This window comes from Pollachius pollachius (assembly GCF_949987615.1).
Source record: "Pollachius pollachius genome assembly, chromosome: 10".
NCBI lineage: Eukaryota > Metazoa > Chordata > Actinopteri > Gadiformes > Gadidae > Pollachius > Pollachius pollachius.
The window spans coordinates 2,269,285-2,293,625 of record NC_136943.1 but is presented as its reverse complement, the minus strand read 5'-3'; the positions used below and the strand labels follow the sequence as shown (position 1 = coordinate 2,293,625).

At 53.1% G+C, this 24,341-nt stretch overlaps 1 protein-coding gene across 1 annotated transcript in view; it reads left to right on the top strand.

The window, feature by feature from the left end:
• Positions 1–6,735: 6,735 nt before the first annotated feature.
• Positions 6,736–24,341, top strand: part of fat4 (FAT atypical cadherin 4) — a gene marked incomplete at its 5' end in the record, with an annotated part of 96,253 nt that continues 78,647 nt past the window's right edge. Inside the window, one exon of the mRNA XM_079744669.1 lies at positions 6,736–11,838. Coding sequence (XP_079600795.1) covers positions 6,736–11,838 — 5,103 coding nt within the window. The remainder of the gene's footprint in view (positions 11,839–24,341) is intronic.

Below are 24,341 nucleotides of genomic sequence, written 5' to 3'. Positions count from 1 at the left end.
CACACAAGGGGGCCGGGGACACACGCCAGTTAATCCGTTCTGAATCTGTTCTGCGTACACTGGCACCAAATATCTATCTAATATTTTTCTATCAATTTTTTTTTTTTTTTTGCCACCTCCACCTCAGGGGACCCAGGTTTTGATGACCCAGGCTGCTCCTGGCGGTTAGTCCCTGCCTCCCTCGCTCTCTGCCTCTTTCAGGACAGGCGTAGAAAACGTATTCCTACACTGGCATGGCACAAAACCTTTGAAGGTAGTCTCTCTCTCCTTCTCTCCCTCCCTCATTCGCCATCTCCTTCTTTTCCTCTCCACCCCTTCCTCTTTCTTTAACCTTCCCCCTCTCCCCCTCTCTAACTTACCCCCTCCCTTCCTCTCCCTACACCAAACGTATCACTCTCTCTCCTCCTCTCTCTCTCTTTAGCCGTCTGCCTCTCCTTCCCTCTCTCACTTCCTTCCCCTCAATCTCTCTCCTCCTCCCTCCCTCCTTCTCTCTCTCCCTCTCAGACAGGTTTAAAGTTCCATATTATTTTCAAAGGTGGACCAGAATCCTCTCTGTGTTCTAATCTCCCTCATTTTGTTAAGTTGAAACACAACCGGGCCGAACAAGGCAAGCAGTTTGCCCGATAAAAGGTCTTCCAGTTTCGAAAGTTGCTTCAAAGGCTTTGGGCATGGGGTGGTAGTGGGAAGGCCTGATACAGTAGGGGGGTTCCGACCTGGTTCAGACCTGGTTCAGACCTGTTTCAGGGTCCCCATGGCAGGGATCTGGAAAGGGGGGGTTTTCAGTAGGCCTACAGTTGTGACAGCCTCTGAAGCTTTAATAACCATGTTATAAAAACTTTAAACTATTATATAAATAACATTAGTAATTGTAATGATTTGATTTGATGTACATAAAATACCCAATATTAAATATACTTGGGCAGCCACCGAGCGAAACAGCGGTGCAACGACGACATCTAGTGGTCAGAGAATGCAAGGACAGATATTTCCTCTGGTTTCCCTTTACTGTGGCACAACTGTAGTCTGGCTTTTGCCAGACCAAGCTCAATTATATATTGCACGTTGGTCTGGGGAAGCTGCCGTCATTTTCTTCAGCACAAGAGGCGTGATCAACGGGCATAGTTCAACTGACTCTGTACGCGATTGGCTGCTTGCCGTCGCTTCCCTCTCGTCATTGTGTAAAACCAGCCAATAGGGCGCCAAGGGGAAAAGCCAGCTTGGGGATTAGCTCCCACAAAAACGTATCGGAAGCAGAAAGAAATGTATTGCTCTTCTCCAGACCCTTGTGCAGGGCGAACTCAAATCGCCGGCAGAATGGGCGGGGCCACCCAGTCTGGCACAACTGGATTACAATGTACATGTTTTAATACTAGATCTGTGATTTTAAACTGAAAGAATTACAAAAACAACGGAGAACAATAGTAGGTTCCTCTTTCATCGTCAAAAACCACCTGGCGATTTTGAACGCACACAAAAACCAACAAGAAGAAGACGTTTTGTTGTTGTTGGTTAATAACATCTGTTCGCCCAGAGACGAGCTGCAATAACAAACTGCGGCGATCCATAGCGTATCCCCCGCCCGCACGCTATTGGCTGAGCGCAGTCTGAGATAGTGATGGATTTCATGATTCTTTTCCTTGATTCAGTTCGCATAGGTCAGTTCGCCAAGAAGAATCGTTCAGAATCATTTGTTGGTTCGTTCGTTCAGTCGCGTTTCCGGTAGGGGTGAATCAAATCATGGAACGCACGGTTCTCAGCCGAGTCAGTCAGACTTAGCTCCTCCCTCGTTCTCATTCTCAAACGATCGTGGAAGTCGGTCATCAATCAACACAACATTACAATTTTAACCAAACGCAGCGGGATGGGGGGTTGTAGTTGATTACTGGGTGTTTAACATATCAGCAAGATAATACTTGATTAAGCATTGAAGGTTTGGGTGCAGTGTTGCGTGCTTGAGAACGAGACAGATCAAGGAGACATTCAAATATTTTATTAATCTGGCATGACACAGAAAATACAAAGACAGCATGCATTTACCATTTCAGTGATATTGAATTGTATTATCGTACGCTCGCTCACTAAGCCTCTTCCCCCTTCACCACTCACAGTCAGTGAACAAACAGCGAGTCAGCGACTCAGCGGCTAGTGGGTCCGGGAGGAGTCGAGACTGAGAACGAACAAGACGAACGAGTGAGAAGAATCACTTCGGTTCGTTCTTGTTTTGATTGATCAGCTGGTTGATTGATTTGTTCATTCGAACTGATTTGGTCGCGAACGACCCATCACTAGTCTGGGACTCCTGCTGGATGGAGAAGAGGAAAAAGCATTGACATCTCTAGAGCAGCGCTGTGCAAAACACCAGCAGAAGGCCACGATCTGAAGGTTTCTAACGTTTCAGCAGGCGGGGTCGTTGACTGATGACACAGGCTTAAACACCCATGTGTGTGTTAGTGCGCTTGTGCATTTGTCTGTGTGTGTTAGTGTGTGCCTGTGTGTGCGTGCATGCTTGTGTGTGTGTGTGTGCCTGCCTGTGTGTGTGTGTAACTAGAAAGCAGGGCTGCTATTTAATGCCAGTCATGTTAAAATCCCTCAAAGAAGCCGTTCTTACAATAGTCATTAGCAGTGTAGGTAATAACGCCATTTAAAAGAACAGCGTTAGGTAACGCCGTTATTTTTTCAGTAACGGGGTAATCTAACTAATTACTATTTCCGTCGTTACAACGCCGTTACCGTTACTGTACGAAAAATGCAGTGCATTACTATGAATTGATTGAATGAACTGCGTAACCCGAACGCACTCCTGGCTCCAAACACAAACTGCTAGTGAGGCGACCGGGTGGGTTAACAACGAGATAAGCGATTATGATTGGCTAAGGCAGAGTCATGTTTCATGGTAGCCAATCGGAGCCAGTGTTTTTACACACAAGCCAGGACACGCGCACCACACACACGCAAACGCACACACCAAACGGATTCGATGAAGCAGCAGAAATGGCGAGTCCGGAGCAATCTGATGAAAAGTTGGCATTTTCAGTAGTTTTCGGCAGATGTTCCACAGCCTTTGCAACCAAGCATATTGAAATTCAGGCCCCATCCACACTAACCCGGGTAAATGTTCGGAATGTTTTGCATCCACGTTCCACACTGAAATTATTTTGATAAACAGTTGTTGTCATGGTTACGTAACTCTGCCACGCCTCTCTGTTTAGGTTACAGGCGTGCGATCAGCTGATGTTTACAGTTGATTAGCTGTTTAATCATTTTCGACCCGGTCTTGTTCAGAACTGTCGTCTTTCGGGTTTTTTACCATCACTGAAGAACCTCAAGTACAGCGCTCGACTCCGGCGTTGGAGCAACGAATATGTTTGAGCCAATACGTGTAGTTGTTTCTGGAGATAAATTAATACATTGTACAGAGATCATCAGTTGTATTTCCCCTGCCATTTTTTTGATGAGCATCTCGGTCTCGAGCGCAAGCTTGTGGCAGTGTCATGGCAGTGTCATAGCAACCTAACGTCATCGTTTCTGAAAGCCTCCATCTACCCTGTCCACACTACAACGCGAACCCAGCGTTTTCAAATTCATCCACCTCAGCGATCGTTTTCGAAAAGCATCGTTTTCAGTGTCGGAATTCTTGGGCTAAACGGATAAATATTTATGCGTTTGTAGATTTACCCGGGTTAGTGTGGACGGGGCCTCAGCTGAAAGCATATAAGGGCCTTGAATGGGCAGTTCAACCATTTAACACATTAAGGCCAAGTGAAAACTGCCCAGAAAAATCCAAATTCTTTGACATATAGCAACTTTCTTTTTTTTTACAGTAACGCAAATAGTTACTTTCCCTGGTAATTAGTTACTTTTATTATAGAGTAATTCAGTTACTAACTCAGTTACTTTTTGGAACAAGTAGTGAGTAATTATAACTAATTACTTTTTTAAAGTAACGTTCCCAACACTGGTCATTAGAGAAAAGGCGAGCTTCTCTTGCCTCCTGCTCCACACAATGACCCTTTCTGTCCCGGGTGCCTGTCAAATGAACACTGCGTGCTCCTGCGACCTTCCTCCACCAATGATTAGCTTGTAAAACCACCAATCTCTCGACTGACTGAAGGCCAGGGCTCCGGGGAATGGAGACGGCTACGGCTAACATTGGCATCTCATTACCTGTGTTTCCTATTGCTTCAGGTTCAGCCTCAGAGTTTAGGGTCTGCACGCCCTATATGTGTCACTCATCAATTTGCACGTGGTAGGGTCCCATTGCGGTGTGCAGGGCGCGGAGAGGGCTGCTTTATGTTACACATCGCTCCAGGCGTCCCCTTTGTGATATGACGGCTTTGAATCGGCCGTCCGATGATAGGTTTTAAGGGGGGAATTTCATGCTTCTTCGACTTTTCCCTTTAAAAAAAATATATAAAAATAAAAAAATACATTGAATAGATGTTGTTTTGGAGGTAACCAAGAAGTTTTTAAACGTACCCACTGGAACCTGACGGAACCGTGCCTCCTACGGCACGCGGACCTCAAGTTGGGAAACACTAGAATACTTACTGTCCACCGATGGTGAAGTTATCCTTCATGGATGTTCAGACTCGGACTTCCTCAAAACATGAATAGCAGACAGGTATATGATTGATTTCAGATCATGAAAGGATTATTTAAAGGCCTTGCTGGCCGAGGCAGCGACGCTGGTCTAAAATGCGACCGTGGTTCAACCTCCTGGGCCCCGAACGCCGTCTGCACACTGAAGGTCTGCAGCCATGCATTGGATTCCACCTGTTTTTACCATCATGTCCATACGAAATAAAGTCCTCCAACATGATGATACCGGAATGGCATATTGATATTCATATCAAGACGTGAAAGTAGATCCTATGCAGAATCCAGGTAAACTCTGAAGAAGTGAGTCTTCTTGAGTCTTTTGCGGAAGCTGGTAAGCGACTCTGCGGTCCCGAAGTCGGCAGGGAGCTCGTTCCAGCACTGCGGTGCCGAATTGACCCTGTTGTCCGCCCACACAGACTGTATCATAATCAGTCCAGCTCTAATCTCAGACGTGTCCACGCAACCAACACATCCTTCGATCATCTGAGGTGTAGATAACGTTTGATTCTTCATTTCCTTCTATTTTTCTTGCTTATCCTTCTTTCTTACTTCTTTGTTCTTTCCTTTATTTCTTTCTCTTTTTATTTAGTTCTTGCTCTCCTTCCTTCAAATTAAACCAATATATAATTCAAGGGATTAGCAGACATAACCGTAATATGATTATCATAAACGCCTATGCATGGATTTGGAAAGCTATGCACTACGCTATAAGGCCGCTAGATGGGGCTGCTTTCCTGCAGTATTTGCAGAAGAGGGTCCTGAACTCTTTCTTCTGCTTTGGGGATTGGAATCAGATTGGCTGTTTGACTTTATGAGTAATAACGTTTATTTTGTTGTGTATTTGACTGAATAACACATTAATTGCGCCATATATAATTGATGCCGGCCTTTTGTAGGTAGACGGGATCAAGACCCAGGGTGGACTGCAGTCATCATTCACTATCATCCATTCATTGCATTAACCATCAATTCATTGAATTGTTGTTAACCCAGTTACCCTACCTGTTCACTCCAATGCAAACAATCCAATGATTTGCCAATGGCTGACGCCTACCTGACGACAGTAATCTGTCTAGGACCAAAACAGATTAAGGTTGTTGTTTTGATCATTTATAATAACCTACACTTTAGGTTATCATGCATCTACCTGTCCCACCTGGTTGATTGACAGCCAGCTATAGCAGACTGGAGAGAGGCTGAAGCCCGCCCCTCTCCCTGTCACCTCTCTCTCTCTCTCTCTCTCTCTCTCTCTCTCTCTCTCTCTCTCTCTCTCTCTCTCTCTCTCTCTCTCTCTCTCTCCACGGGACAGGGAGGAAGTGAGAGAGGGAGGAAGAGGCAAAAAGGCTAGAGAGAGAGGGGGGGGAGAGCTTTAGGGTAAGGGAGGAAGTGAGAGAGGGAGGATAGGAATAAGGATAGAGAGAGCGGGAAGAGGAGAGAGGAGGAGAGAGAGAGGTTTTGGGGAGGGAGAGGAAGGGAGGGGGGTAGGTGAGAGAAGGGGAGAGAGGGAAGGGAGTGAGCGAGAGGAGGGGGGAGAGACGGAGAGGAAGGGAGGAGGAGGCGGGCTGGAGTCCGCCTTCATCCAATCACAATGCGGATGGGAGGGAGTTGACTAACTCCAGCTTTGTTCTAACTTAGTGGGACTGAGTACAACATGCACCGTTATACAGACGGCGAGGAGTTCAACCTGGAGCACTTTGGATCCACTTTGTGCGCGTCCTGCAACGCGCTCCCATACCTCTGACCGGAGTGGATTTAATTCCTTCTTCCTTCTTGTTTTGTAGAATAACGTTTTAGGTAGCGAGAATCGGAAGATGCTTTTTGCGGGAGAGGAGTTACTATAATAAGGTGAGGAACTTATCCCCGAGAAGACGCGCACCGGGATCGATAGTCCTGCAGGAGTCTACTGTTGTTTCTTTCCGTCCCGGGACCTTGGTGCCTTCATGAGGACTAAAGAGGATTATTAAAGCGAGACTTTGGGAATACTTTGCAGTATTTACGCACAGGGTTGGATAATACGCACCGCTACTTGGGGATTCTGCTCCATACCATGCTGTAGTAGTTTACAGAGTCCAGAGAGTGGATGCATTATAGGCATGGACTTTGTCTGAGAAGAAAGGTGGACTGGGCTCATCAACCATGGCGCTCACAGGTCGGGCTCTAGGTCGGTTTCACGGTGTTTTACTGCTCTTATGGACCCTGTCCCAGTACTCCGCCTCCAGCCAGGTCCGCCAGGAGTTCCGCGTCCATGAGGAGCAGCCGGTCCGGACGCATGTGGGGACCATCGAGACGCGCCCGGGCTTCACCTACCGCTTCAGTGAGACCCACAGACTGTTTGCGATCAACAGCTCCACCGGGGCCATCTACACCTCCAGGGTGATCGACAGGGAAGTTTTGCAAAGTGATGTCATCAACGTCGTGGTGCTCTCCAGCCAGCCCACCTACCCTACGGAGGTGCGGATCCTGGTGTTGGATATTAACGACAACTCCCCGGTGTTCCCCGACGAGTCTATCGTGGTCTCGTTCAAAGAGGACGCCAGCAGCGGCCGGCAGGTCATCCTGGACACGGCCACGGACTCGGATATCGGCAGCAACGGGGTGGACCATACCACGTACCGGATAGTGAACGGCAACGAGCAGAGGCGGTTCCGTCTGGATGTTACAGTCAACCCTAGTGGCGAGGGGGCTTTCCTACACCTCGTCTCAGCAGGAGGCCTGGACAGAGAGGTCACCCCCATCTACCAGCTCCTGATCGAGGTGGAGGACAAGGGTGACCCTAAGCGGTTCGGCTACCTCCAGGTGAACGTGACCATCCAGGATATAAACGACAACCCCCCTGTGTTCAACCAGGAGCAGTATCAGACCAGCGTGTTTGAGGACGCTGCCGTGGGCTCCAGTGTGCTTCAGATCACAGCTTCAGACCTGGACGATGGAGTTAACGCTGACGTGAGATACTTCCTAGACGACGGGACGCCTTTTCAAATCGACCCCAAAGCCGGTACTATTGTCATTAAAGAGCCACTGGACTTTGAGAGCAAAAGAGAATATTCTTTGACGGTTCATGCTGTAGACAACGGGGTGCCCTCCCTGTCTGGCCGGACGGAGGCCACCGTTAAACTCCAAGACGTGAATGACAACGACCCAGTGGTCAAGTTCAGATACTTCCCCACGACCTCTAAGTTTGCATCCGTGGATGAGAACGCCCAGATCGGCACCGTGGTGGCGTTGCTCACCGTGTCGGACTCCGACTCGCCAATGGCCAACGGGAACATCTCCGTCTCCATACTGGGGGGCAACGAGCAGCGACACTTTGAGGTCCACACCTCTCCAGTTCCTAACCTGAGTCTGATCAAAGTGGCGAGCGTTCTGGACCGGGAGCGGATCTCCTCCTACAACCTCACCGTGTCGGTGTCGGACAACGGCCACCCCACGGCCCGCTCCTCCTTCGCCAGCCTGATGATCTTTGTGAACGACATCAACGACCACCCGCCCATCTTCCAGGAGGCTCAGTACCGGGTGGACATCAGTGAGGACATCCCCACGGGGAGCTACATCAAAGGGGTGTCGGCCACCGACGGCGACTCCGGGCAGAACGCCAACCTGCGCTACTCGCTGGTGTCCGGGAACGCCCGGGGCTGGTTCTCCATCAGCGAGAACAGTGGCCTGGTGACCAGCGCGGCGCCGCTGGACCGTGAGGAGGCCTCCCACATTGTGCTCAACATCAGTGCCAAGGACCAGGGGCTGCAGCCCAAGATCTCCTACACACAGCTGCTGGTGAACATCACCGACGTCAACGACCAGGTGCCAACCTTCGCACAGAGGTCATACCACGTGACCCTGGCGGAGCACGCCCCCGCGGGCAGCGAGCTGCTGCTGCTGACCGCCTCCGATGACGACCTGGGCACCAACGGCAGCGTGCGCTTCACCTTTGACGCCGAGACGCCCCCCGCTGTGCAGGAGCTGTTCCGCCTGGAGGCGTCGACGGGGAGACTGAGCACGGCGGCGGAGCTGGACCGCGAGGACCAGGGCTCCTTCCTGCTCCACGTGCGGGCGGCGGACGGCGGCAGCCCTCCTCTCCACTCGGTGGGCAGGGTCAATGTCACGCTGAGGGACATCAACGACAACAGGCCCGTGTTCTACCCCGTGCAGTATTTCGCCAACGTGAAGGAGAACGAGCCGCCGGGCTCCTACGTGACCACCACTCTCGCCACGGACCCCGACTTAGGTCGTAACGGCACGGTGAAGTACATCATCACGGCCGGAGACACGGCCAAGTTCCACATCAACAGCAACACGGGCCGAGTGAGCACACTGGTGTCTCTGGACCGAGAGGAGAAGACGGCCTATCAGCTGCAGGTGACGGCGGTGGACGGAGGGGGGTTGAGGTCCCACACCCAGGCTATCGTGACCGTCACAGTGATAGACACGCAGGACAACCCCCCCACCTTCAGCCAGAAGGGCTACAGCTTCGTCATGTTCGAGAACGTGGGCATCGGAGCGGTGATCGGGACAGTGTCCGCCACCACAGTGGACCTCAACACCAACATCACCTACCTGATCACCTCCGGGGACCAGCGGGGGGTCTTCGCCATCAGCGGCGGCGGGCAGATAGCCGCGGCCAGCCAGGTGGACCGAGAGGAGCAAGGGTTCTACCAGCTGAAAGTGGTGGCCAGGGGTGGGGAGATCACCGGAGAGGCCCTGGTCAACATCACCGTGAAGGACCTGAATGACAACGCCCCCCACTTCCTGCATGCCGTGGAGCACGTCAGCGCTGTGGAGAACTGGGGCACGGGCCACGCCATCTTCCAGGCCCAGGCATCCGACCCAGATGAGGGCCCCAACGGCCAGGTGGTCTACAGCCTGAAGCAGAATCCCAAGGGCCTGTTCCACATCCATGAGAAGCACGGCCTCATCTCCCTGACGGGGCCGCTGGAGGTCACCACCAGCTCCTACCAGGTGGAGGTGATGGCCTCCGATACGGGGGTCCCCCGGCACACCTCCAGCCTCATCCTCACCGTCAGCGTGTACGACGTTAACGACAACTCCCCCACCTTCGACCAGCTGTCGTACGAGGTGGTCATCCCGGAGTCGGAGCCTGTCAACAGCCGCTTCTTCAAGGTGGACGCCACGGACAAGGACTCGGGGCTGAACGGCGAGATTGTGTACGACATCGTGGACGGCAACACAGGTGACATGTTTGGTGTCTTCCCCGACGGCCAGCTGTACATCAAAGCGGAGCTAGACAGAGAGCTCCGCGACAGATATAACTTGGTGCTGGTGGCGAAAGACCGCGCCGTTGAACCTCTAAGTGCTAGTGTCAACGTCAGCGTCATCCTGGACGACGTGAATGACAACCGACCGCTCTTCAACAGTACCAATTATGTGTTCCACTTTGAGGAAGAGCAGCCCAGAGGCTCGCTGGCTGGGCGGCTGTGCGCCCAGGATAAAGACTTTGGCCCAAACAGTGAGATCAGATATACATTCGAGCTGCCACAACCCAACTTTGAGCTGAACGCCATCACCGGGGAGTTGACGAGCACTCTGCAGTTGGACCGCGAGTCCCTCATGAGACAGAGAGGCGCCGCTGGGTTCAGCTTCACGGTCATTTCGTCAGACCAGGGGCTCCCCAAGCCCCTCAGGGACCAGGCAAAAGTGCAAGTTTACATTCAAGACATCAACGACAACTCGCCAAAGTTCACCAAAGACATTTACCAGGCCTCCATCTCGGAGTCAGCCCAGAACATGACCCAAGTGCTCCGGGTCTCGGCCTCCGACGTGGACGAGAACAAAAACGGACTTGTGGGGTACCACATCGCAGAGGGCAACGAGGAGGGCCAGTTTGTGATTGACAGTGGCTCTGGTCAGATCACTCTGGTTGGAGCACTGGACTATGAGTCCACCTCCCACTACTCTCTGAAGATCCTGGCGGTCGACGGGGGGAAGGTGCCCTTGTCCTCCTCCTGTATGCTCAGCGTGAGCATCCTGGATGAGAACGACAACTCCCCCGCCTTCCCCAAGTCCTCCCTGTCCGTGGACGTTCTGGAGAACATGAGGATCGGAGAGCTGGTAGCCTCCGTGACCGCCACCGACGCCGACTCGGGCCCCAACGCCGACATCACGTACAGCATCACAGCCACAAACAACCACGGCACCTTCAGCATCAGCGCCAACACCGGCAGCGTCTTCCTGGTGAAGAAGCTGGACTTTGAGACGCAGTCGTTCTACAAGCTCAACATCACGGCCAGAGACAACGGCCGGCCGGCTCGCTCCTCCTCCATCCCAGTCGTCATCCACGTGAGAGACTTCAATGATAACCCCCCCATCTTCACTCCGGGGGACATTTTCAAATCCATCGCTGAGAACCTCCCCATCTCCGCCTCGGTCATGACGATCACAGCCCACGACACTGACGCGGACATCAACGGGCAGCTGGAGTACTCCATCGTCCAGCAGACGCCCCGCGGGGGGCACTTCAGCATCAACCCCGGCACCGGGCTCATCTACACCAACAGAGACATCGACAGGGAGTTCTCCAACCTGTTTGAGCTCACCATCAAGGCCACGGACCAGGCCGTGCCCGTCGAGTTCCGGCGCTTCGCCCTGAAGAACGTCACCATCTGGGTGACGGACCTGAACGACAACGTCCCCGCCTTTGTGTCGCAGAACGCCCTGGTGGCCGAGCCCAACATCGTCATCGGGTCGATCCTGACCACGGTGGTGGCCTTTGACCCCGACGAGGGGTCGAACGGGGAGGTGGAGTACGACCTGGTGCGGGGGGACGCCGACACCTTCATCATGGACCGCTACAGCGGGGACATCCGGCTGGCGTCCCAGCTGCTGCCGTCCCGACTGGTGTACACGCTCACCGTGTCGGCCACGGACCACGGCGCCGAGCGCAAGACATCCCGCACCGAGCTGACCATCATCCTGCAGGGCGGAGACGGGCCCGTGTTCTCCCAGCCCAAGTACATCACCATCCTGAAGGAGGGCCAGCCGCCGGGCACCAACGTCATCTCGCTGGACGCCTCCAGCCCCAGGGGCTCCGGCACCAAGGTGGAGTTCTTCATCGTGGCGGTCCGCAGCCACGGCAAGGCGGTGGGCCGGCTGTTCAGCATCGACCGGCAGAGCGGCGTGATCCAGACGGCGGCCGAGCTTGACCGCGAGCAGGGCTCGGACCTCTACCTGCTGGATGTGTACGCCATCGAGACGGACGCCAGCCAGCCCAGGACACAGCGTGCTGAGGTGAGTCGCCCCCCCCCCTCCCCCCTCGGTCTGCTGTGTTTAGTGGAGCTGTTGTTTGTTTGTTGTTGTTTGGCGCAGCACTGCTGCTTGTGTTGAAGCCCTTTCTTTCACCACACGAGCGAGGGTCGGAGCTCCTGCGGTGGGAGAGTTAAAACAGATCCACCCGTCGGGCGCGTTAATGGCGTTTCTTCAGCTGTGTGGGTGGCTCTGTTCAACCAAAGCGTTCTTGGATACGAGAGAGAAGGTCTTCTTCTTTAGCATTTAAACACTGTTGTTTTGTGCTTCCAATACTCAATACTGGCCAGTACATGAAACTTTGCACTTATTATTTAACTTCCGCTCATACTGAGGCTATTTCAGAGAGGACATGAACTGTGCCCATTGCGTTTATAATGTGGAACAGTCTTATCAGGGACTGACTGGAAAAGGGCTGCAACTTTTAAAACCCTGTAAACCAGTGAACCCGCGAGGCGGGGTTAAGACCCGTGGCTGCTTCCCTCAGTGTCGCCCGCCGAAGGAGCGTTGTTGATATGCTCTGATGCTGCATCACGTCTGGCTGGTATCTCATCAGGCCCTACCGCCCGGGGGCTTTTCCAACGACAGGGTGGTCTGCGGCTCCAATAAGTGACCATTAAAATCAGCTGACCTCTTAAGACCCTCTGAAAGATGTGGAGGGCAAGGGAGAGTGAAGAGAAGATCTCCCAGAGTGAAACCTAAGCCGTCCATTGAAAGAGTATTATGGGATGCTCCTCATTGGAGACTTGGCGAGCGTGCTCCCTGAAGGGGATAGTGGGGGGGGGGGGGGGGGGGGGGGGGCGCTAACTTCTGTCAGGTTTAAACAGTGGAATGCTAAGGCTCGGTTTGGTGGCTAAGGCTAAGACACCCCTTAAATGAAACAACATGTGATTTTGTTTCAGGGTTTTTGGAAAGTTCTGCGCTGAAAGACTGAAGAGGGCCGTGCGTTTACAGGCCAGATGATACTTTGGTCTGATTTTGTGTACTGACAGTTGTTGCGTATTGAGTTGTTTTCCGAGCAGAGATGTGCTTCGTCAGGGCGCTGGATGTGGTTTGTGTTTTCTCGTGTGAATGACGAGGAAATATTGAAAGAAATGTAGGGGGGAAAAATCAGTTGAAAGACTAAAAAGTCTGAGAGAAGCAGAATGCGTTTGACCGTGGCTATGAACTTCTCTTTAACCACAGGAACCGTTGAAGCTGTAATTCAGTTAGGACATCGTTCATTCTGAGAACAATTCAAACTTTATTGCAATCACGGATCACTTGGCGCAATCTTCTCCGCCGAAATAACTCAGAGGTCCGTCCAGCCGGGCGGCAGCATCATATGTTCGAGAGTGGAGATGCTGATCTGTCCTTCTGGAGACTGGGTTTATAAGAAAAAAGCAGAGCCCTGCTCCTAGACCTCCTGCTCGGACTGGGTTTCATCGCGGGCCTGGACCCCAGGTCTAGGGAGTGTCTACGGAGCAGCAGTGATGCAGCTGTCAGGGCCTGAGATGTAGTGGTGTCAACCCGGATACCGTTGTGTGAGAGATTGGAAAGTTTCCCATCTGCTGAAAACTCTGCACTGTTTTGTCTATGGCATGATTGTATGCAGTTGACTGCAGGATGTTTAATATTGAAGGGTAGAGAGGCCATCACATAAAGGAGAGAGAGAGAGGGAGAGAGAGAGAGGGAGAGAGAGAGAGAGAGAGAGAGAGAGAGAGAGAGAGAGAGAGAGAGAGAGAGAGGGACGTATGTGTAGAGAGACCCTAGATCTCTAGGAGAGAGAGGGTTCCTGCAGTCAGAGAGGCCAACCCTCTGTGGAGTTCAGAGGTCGTCGGCACGGCAGCCAAACCACAGCTGTAACCAATAACCCCGCTGACCTCCAGGGCCGTACACAGGGGCCAGCGTGTTGGGGCACTGGGCCCCCCCCCCACCCCAACTCCATCCCTGTTTCTCGTCACCAACGCTCCCCTCGTTCACCTCCTCCTGCTCCTCCTCTATCTGACTTTCTCGGCTCCTCCTCCTCTCTCTCCTCCTCTTCCTCCCGCTCCTCTCTCCTACTCGCCCCCTCCTACTTCCTGTCTCACCTCCTCTTCTGTCTCTCTCTCTCTCTCTGGAGCAACATGAAGACTTCTTCAAGGGTTGGCTCCTGGTCTCTCCTGGTCTCTCCTGGTCCCTCCTGGTCAGGGAGAGGGGGGGGGGGTTAAAGAGAAGAGAGGGGTGAGACAAGAGATGGAGAGAGGAAGAGAGAGAGAGAGGGGGGGAGGAGGAGTGAGTGCAAAAAGAGTAGAGGAGAGAGAGCTGACGAGAGAGTTAAGGGAGAGAAAGAGGAGAGAGTCAGGAGAGGGGGGAGAAAGGAGATGGAGAGAGGAAGGGAGACAGGAGGAGAGGAAGAGAGCGAGAGAGAGAGAGGGGGGGAGGAGAAGTGAGGGCAAACGAGTAGAGGAGGGAGAAGCGAAGAGCGAGACTTAAATTCATTTTATTAATGTTTATTTTAGTTGATAAAGATTAGAGCGAGGGAGGGAGAGAGTAGAGAGAGATGAAGGAGGAGGGGAGGGGTCCTCCGATCGCTCTGTCCCCTCGGCCTGAAATCCAACGCACCCCGTGTGTGTGAACGGGGCTTCCTTTGTTTTGCCTCCACAGATAGAGTGTTACACTGACCCCGGCCGCACGGCGGGGGCGTGCTTGTTTTGCTTTCTGTCTGTGCCGTCAGCGGCTGACAGATTTAGGAGTGTGTTTCCAAGACTCCTCTCGCCCTCCGCCGTCCAGACAGGAGCCCCCCGTCAGAGGGCTATAGCTGCGATGCGACGTGATTGGACAAAGCTGTCGGTGGGAGGTTTGGGCAGGGGGGTCAGTTTGTGTTTGCCAAGGCGCTACAAGGCATTGTGGGTAAGGCGCTGCTGGATATATGTAGCTGTTTATTGATTTAGCAGATGCTTATATGCAAAGCAACTTGCAGTGGGTCCAGGTGCATGTCAAGGGGTTTGCTGGTTCATCTGACTGGTTCTGTTGAGCTCAAGCCTGACACCGTTAGGCCTTCACAGCCATGCATCCAGTACAACACACTCTAGAACAACACAGTCCACCGCACAACCAGCCTGAGGTACTCTGCTCCTCTGTGGTACCTCGCTGTGAAGCGTTCTTTGTCTCTGTCGTCTTTGGGTCATTTTGAAGACATTCTAATTCTGCTCCATTCCTGAACGTTTTAAAAATAGAGTGTTTGCATCACAGAGGGAGAGGTTTCAAATCGTCTTCTAATGGTTGCTATTGTTCTCAGTGCCAGTTCCCTGTTCCTGTCCCTTCACTCTGTGTGTGTGTGTGTGTGTGTGTGTGTGTGTGTGTGTGTGTGTGTGTGTGTGTGTGTGTGTGTGTGTGTGTGTGTGTGTGTTTGTGTGGCTGTGTGTGTGTGCATGCGTTTTGGTTTGACCCTATCATGTTCTGAAGGAAACTAGGCAGAAACTGGTTTCTCCTTGTAGGTGGTCTGGGGACAAGATGGAGGAGAGAGGGAGGAGAGAGAGAGAAAGAGAGAGAGAGAGAGAGAGAGAGAGAGAGAGAGAGAGAGAGAGAGAGAGAGAGAGAGAGAGAGAGGAAAGGACCCCAGGCCCTTCCGACCGCTCGGACTGTCCTGACCCGGGCTGTCCCTCCGCAGAGCCCGGGCCCGTCAGAACAGAAGTCCCTCCGACCCCCCCGCCTGGTCCTCCTGTTTGGGTCTCCCGTGTCTAGCAGCCACTCCATTGTTCTCTGTGGCCGGCCCCAAACCGACCCGGGCCGCCCTTGCCTCGCTCCTCACGACACACACCACGACAGACCCGGAGGAGGAAGTCAGGAGAAGGAGTCAGGTTTATTCCTGACCCACGTTATGATTACAGAAAGTATTTTAATTTTTCCGCGGTCGGCCGCGCTGAGGCTGCGTGCCTCCTCGTGTTTCGCTGTGAGGACCTGCGCGGGGCCTCAGGCTAGCGTGGGCGGGACGGAGGGCGTCATGATCGTCGTGAGGTCGTGGTTGCTCGCTGGGCGATGGCGTCCCTGCGGCGGATCCATTCCTCTGGGGTCGTAGCCGGGGTGGTCCCGCCTCCGTGGTTCTGCCCCGGAGGTCCAGAACGTAGGGGACAAACAGGGACTCTGGTCTCTGAGGACTAGAGGGTGATCCGGATCTGGTGGGGGGTCTAGGGTCCAGAAGACACTCGGGTCCATCGGGGCTGTGGGTTAAGGTTGGATCTGAAGGTCTGCTGGTCGTTCGCCAGAACAGATCTGATTGGTCGAGGATGGCAGGTTCAGAAAACCTTAATGTATTTATTTGACACGTTTCAGTTTCTCGCACGACCCCCCCCCCCCCCCAGCGCTAACCCGGCGGCGTGAAACATCCAGTATTGAGCCGTCAGACGCCCCTGGACAGCGATATGATCTGGTTGAGGAGCGGGGGAATTCTGGTCGGGTTCTGGTTTTCAGTGTGGCCAAAGTCTGACGATTCACAACGCCTGGAAAACTTCTGCTGCTGAGCCGCTCTCAACAGAGAGAAGTTTAGGAGAGAGGGAGAGGGAGAGCGAGAGGGTGAGAGGGAGAAAGAGCGAGAGAAAGAGAGAGAGCGAGGAGGAGAGAATGAGAGCGAGAATGAGGAAGAGAGAGATGGGGGAAAGACCGAGAGAGAAACATAGAGTGGAGGAATGGAGAGAGACAGGGAGAGAAAGCGAGGGAGGGAGCGAGAGGGAGAGACAGAGGATGAAAGAGAGAGCGGGAGGGAGGGAGGGTGAGAGAGTGAGGGAAAGAGAGAGACAGAGAGAGAAAGAGAGAGAGAGAGAGAGGGGGAGAGAGACAGAGGGTTAATTTTGGCCCATATTCTCTGTGGTAATAATGGATTCCAGCTCCAGAATGATTTGTTCGCCCGCGTGACTCAGTAACCCCCCTGAACACCAACACATACACACGCACGCACACACACACACACACACACGCACATGCGCACACACTTACAGACATAGAAATACTTAGAGACAACCCCCCCCCGACCCTTCATAACCTCTAAAGTGACATTTGGACATGACCTCCCCCTGACTCATCCACCACCCCCCTCCCCCCGAGATATCAAATGAGAAGTGGGGAGGATGTGAGTTTTTGCATAGTTTGCACCGTTTTGACGCACAGACTCACACGCGCGCACACACACACACACACACACACACACACACACACACACACACACACACACACACACACACCTCATCTCTCTAGGCTGCGGTAAGACCTAGGGCAGGAAGGGGATAGGGTGTGTGTGTGGTTTTGGGGAGGAGGGGGGGGGCTGGACAGATAATTTAGTAGCTGAGCATGAGAGAGAGAGAGAGAGTGAGAGAGAGAGAGAGAGAGAGAGAGAGAGAGAGAGTAGGGGAGAGAGAGAGAGAGAGAGAGAGAAGGGGAGAGAGAGAGAGAGAGAGAGAGAAGGGGAGAGAGAGAGAGAAGGGGAGAGAGAGAGAGAGAGAGAGAGAGAGAAGGGGAGAGAGAGAGAGAGAGAGAAGGAGAGAGAGAGAGAGAGAGGAAGGGGAGAGAGAGAGAGAGAGAGAGAGAGAGAGAGAGAGAGAGAGAGGGGAGTGAGGGAGTGATGGGACAGTGAAGCAGCGATGGGGGAGTGGGAGGAAAGGAGAGGAGGAGGAAGGGGAGGTCTGAGGTCGGGATGTGGGTGGGGAGGGGGAGGAGGGAGGGGGGAGGTTAGTGTCAGATCCAGGAGACAGACCGAGATAGAGTGGCACCAGAGAGAGGGGGGGGGGGGGGAGAGGGAGAGAGAGAGTTGGGAAAGAGAGAGAGAGAGAGAGTGAGTTGAAGAGAGGGAGACAGATACAGAGAGAGAGAGTTGGGGAAAGAGAGAGAGAGCCTGTGTTATTGTTATCGCCTTTCTTCTTTTATGGTTTTTCCATTAGGAGACCTGAGCCAGACTAAAGAAAGTGCAGGGAGCGACGTGCCGTGTGTCTAATCCCTGTGTGTTGGCTCTAATCTGGTTCATACCGGTACGCAGTGCTGCTGCGGTGTTATCATAGACCTTCAACGTTCACTGACCAACCAGACAGTGATATGTGTAACATGTGAACCCATCTCCTCGTTGAACTCTGGGCTCTAAATCTGCGCCAACTGCCGTGGATTGTACCGCACACATATGCATTTAAGACCACCAGAACCAGAGTCCATGACCCCATTTAAGACCACCAGAACCAGAGTCCATGACCCCATTGAAGACCACCAGAACCATATTCTATGACCCTATTGAAGACCACCAGAACCTTATTTCATCACCCTATTGAAGACCACCAGAACCAGAGTCCATGACCCCATTTAAGACCACCAGAACCAGAGTCCATGACCCCATAGACCAGGAGAACCGGAACCGGAGTCTCGGTCCGTGACCTCGGTGTGACCGGGGGCTGTGCCGGGGGTGCGGTCTGGCCTCCCGGTCAAGTCAGTTCCGGTCTGGAACGTTCTGCAGCAGGTGTTTCCTGTCAGGTGACCGCTGAGGAGTGTGGTCCAGCGCCATCGACCACAAGGAGGCCTCAAGAAAACACCTCAGGAACCCCAAGGCACGCTCCCCGTCCCGGCCCCGTCCGGTCTCTGCCCGCCGGCCGGCGGTTCTCCGGAGCGTCGAGGGGAGCGGCTGGCGGTCGGAGCGACGGTGTCTGCAGAGCACGGCCAGCGGCCCTGGGAGGCCGCTATCCGTGTGGAGAGAGGATTCCAGGAGCTCCTCTGGAAGGGCCCGACGCTGAGCTGTTGGCTCGGTGCTCGTGAAGCGACCTTCCCAGAGTTCCCCTTCGGAGCGCGATATCACCGGCACGAGTCGCGCTCGCTCCGGAGATGTGGGAGAGGGAGGCCGAGAGGAGAGGGAGGGAGGAGGGAGAGGGAGGGAGAGAGAAAGAGAGATAGATAGAGAGAGAAGGGGAGTGATGGAGAGAGATGGGGGGTGTGAGTAGAAAGGGGAGAGAGAGAGAGAGAGAGAGAGAGAGAAAAAAGATGGAGAGGAGAAGAGGGGACAACTTTTAAGATGAAGAAAAAATAATTTGGGGTTATGGACAAAATATGTCATGTGCTTGTGCATCACATACATATATTACAACGCAGACCTGCCACAGAACCTAACCAGAACCTCTCCGGAGATGTGTGGCCTTCCAAGCTCACCCGTCGGAGCGACCCCCTAGCAACCGGGACGCGTTGTTTACGCTGGATACAAACAAAGAAAACAAAGCAAAAGTAAAAGTGATGTGGGCCTGCTGAGAACCGGGCGGCAGAGCTGGCCTGGAACACCTCCTGGCTGAGCGCTCGTCTTTCTCGCTCGCTCTGGCTGGCTGCTTCTAATTGGAGCCATCTGTGGCCAGTTTAGCAGAGCAGGAGGGTTAGCCTAGCGACATGAGCTGGGCCTTACTCTGGGTTATCTGCGCCTCACCGGCTACATGCTTAAAGTTATGTTGTTATTCGAAGGGAGGGCGCGCGCTAATGCTGCCATTCAGAGAGCGCTGATTGCTCGCAGAGCGACGCTAGCGCTCTGCCGCGGCGGTGGAAATGGGCTTTTCTCCGTCTTTTCCACTGGAACAACTTGGGTTCTCTTTCACGGTGTGTGTGCATGTGTGTGTGTATGAGTGTGTGTGTCTGTGCCTGTGTGTGTGTGTCTGTGTGTGTGTGTGTGTCTGTGTGTGTGTGTGTAGGCCTACACATATAAATTCATTGAAGACCTACTCCACGTTGTAAATGTGATTATATTTGATAATAAGTTAATAAGTGAATGGTGGAAACAGCCACAGTCTCAAGACCACCACACTGGCGACCTCTGACCCGTCTTGGCAGAGTGGGGGTGCTAGCTGAAGAGCTGCCCCCCCCCTCCACTCACCCAGCACCGTGTGTTAGTGCTGTGTGTGTGTGTGAGAGAGAGAAAGAGAGTGTGTGTATGTGTGTGTGTATTAATGTGTGTGTGTATATGTGTGTGTGCATGTGTGTATGTGTTTGTGTGTGTGTGTGTATGAGGATGGCTGTTTGTGTGTGTGTGTGTTAGGTCTTTTGGTGTTTGTATTCAATTGTTATAATTATAATTTGTGTGTATTAATGTGGGTGAGTGGGTGGGTGTGTGTGTGTGTGTTTGTGTGTGTGTATGTGTGTGTGTGTGTGTGTGCGTGTGTGCGTGTGTGTGTCTGGCAGCGTGCTCCCTCTCTCTGCATGCTGTCTTTATTGTGCTGTCGTCTGACACGGTCGAGACACAGTTGGTAATGATGTGCTTATTACTTCCCATCATGCTTCACTGCAGGTCGGCCCATAAAACCAAACCCTCTCCCTGTCCCTGATTGGCCCATAAAACCCTCTTCCTCTCCGTGATTGGATCACCACAGTGAGACCTTGGTACTTTTATAGAGTCGACCGTTCACGCTTTGAGAGTGTCCTGGACTGTGTTTTGCAATTATTTTCCTTATTTATTCATTAAAGCAGTTATTAAAGTCTTTGCAGTGACATTTACAATAAAGTAATTGTTTGCAGACGTTTTTAACCAACAAGTTAAGCTGAGGGCAATCCAAGCGTACAATACAGTTTGGAGTTGATTCAAAAGAGTTATTGCCTCTGACCTAGTGACTCAAACTAGTTTCATTTGGCACTTGTTTCCATGAAGATCCTTACTGTAGTGACAGCGATATATTGTTGTTTCTCTTTCTTGTGACAATGTTTTTATTGTAAGTCGCTTTGGATACAGGGTCCTAAATGGAGACGTAAATGTTTTTTTTGTTCATCGGTTTGAACCCTCGCGGCACACTGTAGTAGAAGTGAGGTACCTAAAGTGCACTGTGGTAGGAGTGAGGTATCTGGAGTGCACTGTGGTAGGAGTGAGGTAACTGTGGAGTGCACTGTGGTAGGAGTGAGGTATCTGGAGCGCACTGTGGTAGGAGTGAGGTATCTGGAGCGCACTGTGGTAGGAGTGAGGTATCTGGAGTGCACTGCGGTAGGAGTGAGGTATCTGGAGTGCACTGCGGTAGGAGTGAGGTATCTGTGGAGTGCACTGCGGTAGGAGTGAGGTATCTGGAGTGCACTGCGGTAGGAGTGAGGTATCTGGAGTGCACTGTGGTAGGAGTGAGGTATCTGGAGTGCACTGCGGTAGGAGTGAGGTATCTGGAGTGCACGGCGGTAGGAGCGAGGTATCTGGAGTGCACGGCGGTAGGAGTGAGGTATCTGGAGTGCACTGCGGTAGGAGTGAGGTATCTGGAGTGCACTGCGGTAGGAGTGAGGTAGCTGTGGAGTGCACTGTGGTAGGAGTGAGGTATCTGGAGTGCACCGGGGTAGGAGTGAGGTATCTGGAGTGCACTGCGGTAGGAGTGAGGTATCTGGAGTGCACTGTGGTAGGAGTGAGGTATCTGGAGTGCACTGCGGTAGGAGTGAGGTATCTGGAGTGCACTGCGGTAGGAGTGAGGTAGCTGTGGAGTGCACTGCGCTAAACTCACTGCAGACACGCTAACTCCACTGAACCGGTGATGGGCACCGACCGCCCAGCGGTGTGGGGGGGCTGTGGGCCTCGTTAAGGAACTAGTTCAGCTAAAACAGGCCCCCCCTCCCCCCACACACACACACACACACACACACACTCATTGTTGTTGTTTGTTGTGCGCCGGTGTTGTTGTTGCGTGTTGTGTTCCTCTGTTCATTAAGCTCGATGGGGAGAGGTCCCCAGAGCTTCGTTTGGGGCCCAGATGATGAGGGCCTTGAAGATCACACGCTCCCTTTTTTAATCTGCGCCGCAAATGATAATTTCATCCACCAGAACCCCCTCCCCCAACCCCACCCTGTGCCAGCCAGTCTCTCCAAGTCTGGTGGTTTAGTTCTTACTAGCTCCAGACCCCCCCCCCCCCCCCCCCCCCCCGCTCCTCTGCCGGCTCCAACAGTTGGCGGAGGGAAGTGAGCTTGGCTTTTGGTGAAGTCCACTGCTGCCACCCGAGGGGGGGTGGAGGGATGGGGTGGAGGGATGGGTAGGGAGATGGGTGATGGAGGGGCGGTGATGGTGATGGAGGGGCTAGAGAGACGTACTTATGAGGCGATAGCTGGATGAAAAAAAAAGTTTTTGTAAAGCGTGAAGTGACGGAGGTCCGTTGGATGGGTGGAGGGGGGAAGGAGCAGATAGACGCGGTGACGTGGTAGGTGCTGGGTGCTGGAGGTGTGGGCCTACTTCAGCTGGTGTCTGGGTGGCACGGTCTGCAGGAGTCTTTTCAAACCTCTCCATTGTTAGGTAGGATTATTCTCTGCTTGTTATCCCATTATGCTGTAATGGTAGCAATTTTCTGCTCAGGAATTTGGCCATTATAAAGGGAAATTAATGCCAGAATGTTTCTGGATCAGCCATTTATCATCCAGGATTTATTCAGAAAAAGGCGAGGTCAAATCTCGGGGAGTTTTCAGAAGAATCCATCAGTCGTGCTAGGGACCCGAGCCAAATATAGAAGTGTGGAATACAGAATAAGGTCCGTCTTCTAATCCTCCTGTGTGGACGAATGCAAAGTGAATTCTGCGTGAGCCCAACGGCGAGAAGGGGACTCTTATTTGGAATTTTCCTCCGACCTGAAATCGAAAACGTTTAAGCGTCACGCGTCAAATTCTTGGAATTTCTGCGCTTTTCTCCGTTTTGACGTGAGCAGCGGGCCTGTCTTATCAAAGACAGAGACATCAGTGGGGCTTTTCAAAGTAATGGTCCCAACAGGTCATTAAGCCTCTCATTCTCCTCTCCTCTCTGTCTGCTCGCCCAAACACTAAACCCTTGTGTCTGTCGCCTCTTGATTAGTGACACTTTAATAAAGTTGTTTAAAGTTTGGCCCACTGAATTTTCCACCTTTTCGGCTGTTTCCATGGTCACGCGGAAACGAAGCCTCATTCAAGCCAGCGTGCAAATCTTTTAAATGCAAATCCTTTCTAAGTAACTGTGTAGCCCTGTCCTACTCTCCCACTTGGCCCACAGAGAAAGGTGGCCATTTCTTTTTTTTCATATGTATAAGGCATCCACGGCTGTTTTCGTTCCCTGTGTTGTTGATCTGACAGCGATTGACTAAGCCAGTCCTTAAAGCGTGACAAAAGCTTGGCAAAAACTTGACATTTCTTGCCTCCCTTCCTCCCTCCATCTCTCCCCCTCCCCCCTCTCCCCCATTTCACTTTTCTCTTTTCCTTGGATGGGCCGAGGTGCACAAAGACTGCCTTTTCTTCCACATGGTCAGGTCAGAAGGCTGGCGTTAAATGTTTGGTAGGAAATTTGTGTCGCATTTCCCAGCAGCTATTTTCTCCCTCTTCCTCTCCCTCTTCTTTCCTCCTCTTCCTCTTCTCCTTCCTCGTCATGTCTTTTTTTAACGGCGTTCGAGGGAAGCCAGGAAAAGTATGTCGAATCGGCCACAATCAAATCATTTACGCTGAGCTCACAGAGAAGGAATTAATGCGTTTTATATCGGACTGGCGGGTCTGGGTCGGCCTTGCTCCCCGACTTCTCTCAGGAAACCCTCTCCTTTTATTGCTCTGCCCCTCTCTCCCCATCCCTCCCATCCCTCCCATCCCTCCCCCCCCCCCTCTCTCTCTCTCTGTCTTCCTCATTGAAATTATAGCTGTCCCCCCACCCTCCCGGAGGACGGTCGCCAGGGAAGCGGCTCATTGACTTGAGTTTCATGGGAAGGCTGATTTCCCCCATTCAGGGGGGGCTGATAGCTCCAGTGTTGACAGGCCTTTAGGGGAGGGGGCGGGCGCCGCCGCCCCCATTGTGCCCGCGGTTTGCGGAGGAAAAACAAGAGAGGGGCGAGAGACAAAGGGCTGAATGAGAACAGTAGCCCTGTGTCCCCCGGCTCCTGACTGCTGGGGGGACTTGTGTCCTGCATTCTGTCTTCAAGTGCTTCTCCCACCCTCTCTCTCTCCGTCACCTCCTCCACCTCTCCCCTCTCCCCTCTCCCCTCACCCTACTCCCCCACCCCCCCGCTCTCCTCTTTGTGCCGTCCCGTCGAGTGCCGGCGGAGGTGTTTGACGGTTCTACCCCCGGGACCCCCAGGACCCGGGCCCTTGACCTCGGTGTGTGGAGCTCAAGTCTGTGTTTGTCGTTTTCATTTGCTCGAGAGCACTCAGGGGCCTCTCACGGCGCTCTCCTCTCCTGGCGTCGCGGAGCCGGTGAGGGGGCTCCTACCGGGGGCCCGGGGCCCCTGCAGCTCGTTGTGTGCTAATAGCGGTATGCTACGCTAGCGAGTAGAGGCCCCGCGCCCCTGCAGCTTGTTTTGATACCGATAGGCTACGCTAACAGGGAGCGCTGAGCTCTCTGCTCCGGCTCTTATCCAGGCCGCTGTTTGAAGCCTGGGTGTCGGGCCGGGTCCTTATCCGCCGCGATAGGGCCTTGCGTGGGCCGGGAGCCGGGCCGGCCGCCAGGGAGTGAGTCACGGACTCGTAATGGGAGGATCTGAGCTGCCCGGGCTCTGGAGCCTCCAACGCGTCAGACCACCCCCCCCCCCGCTGAGCGGCTCGTTCCCGTAGAGGAGTGCGGCCGTTAG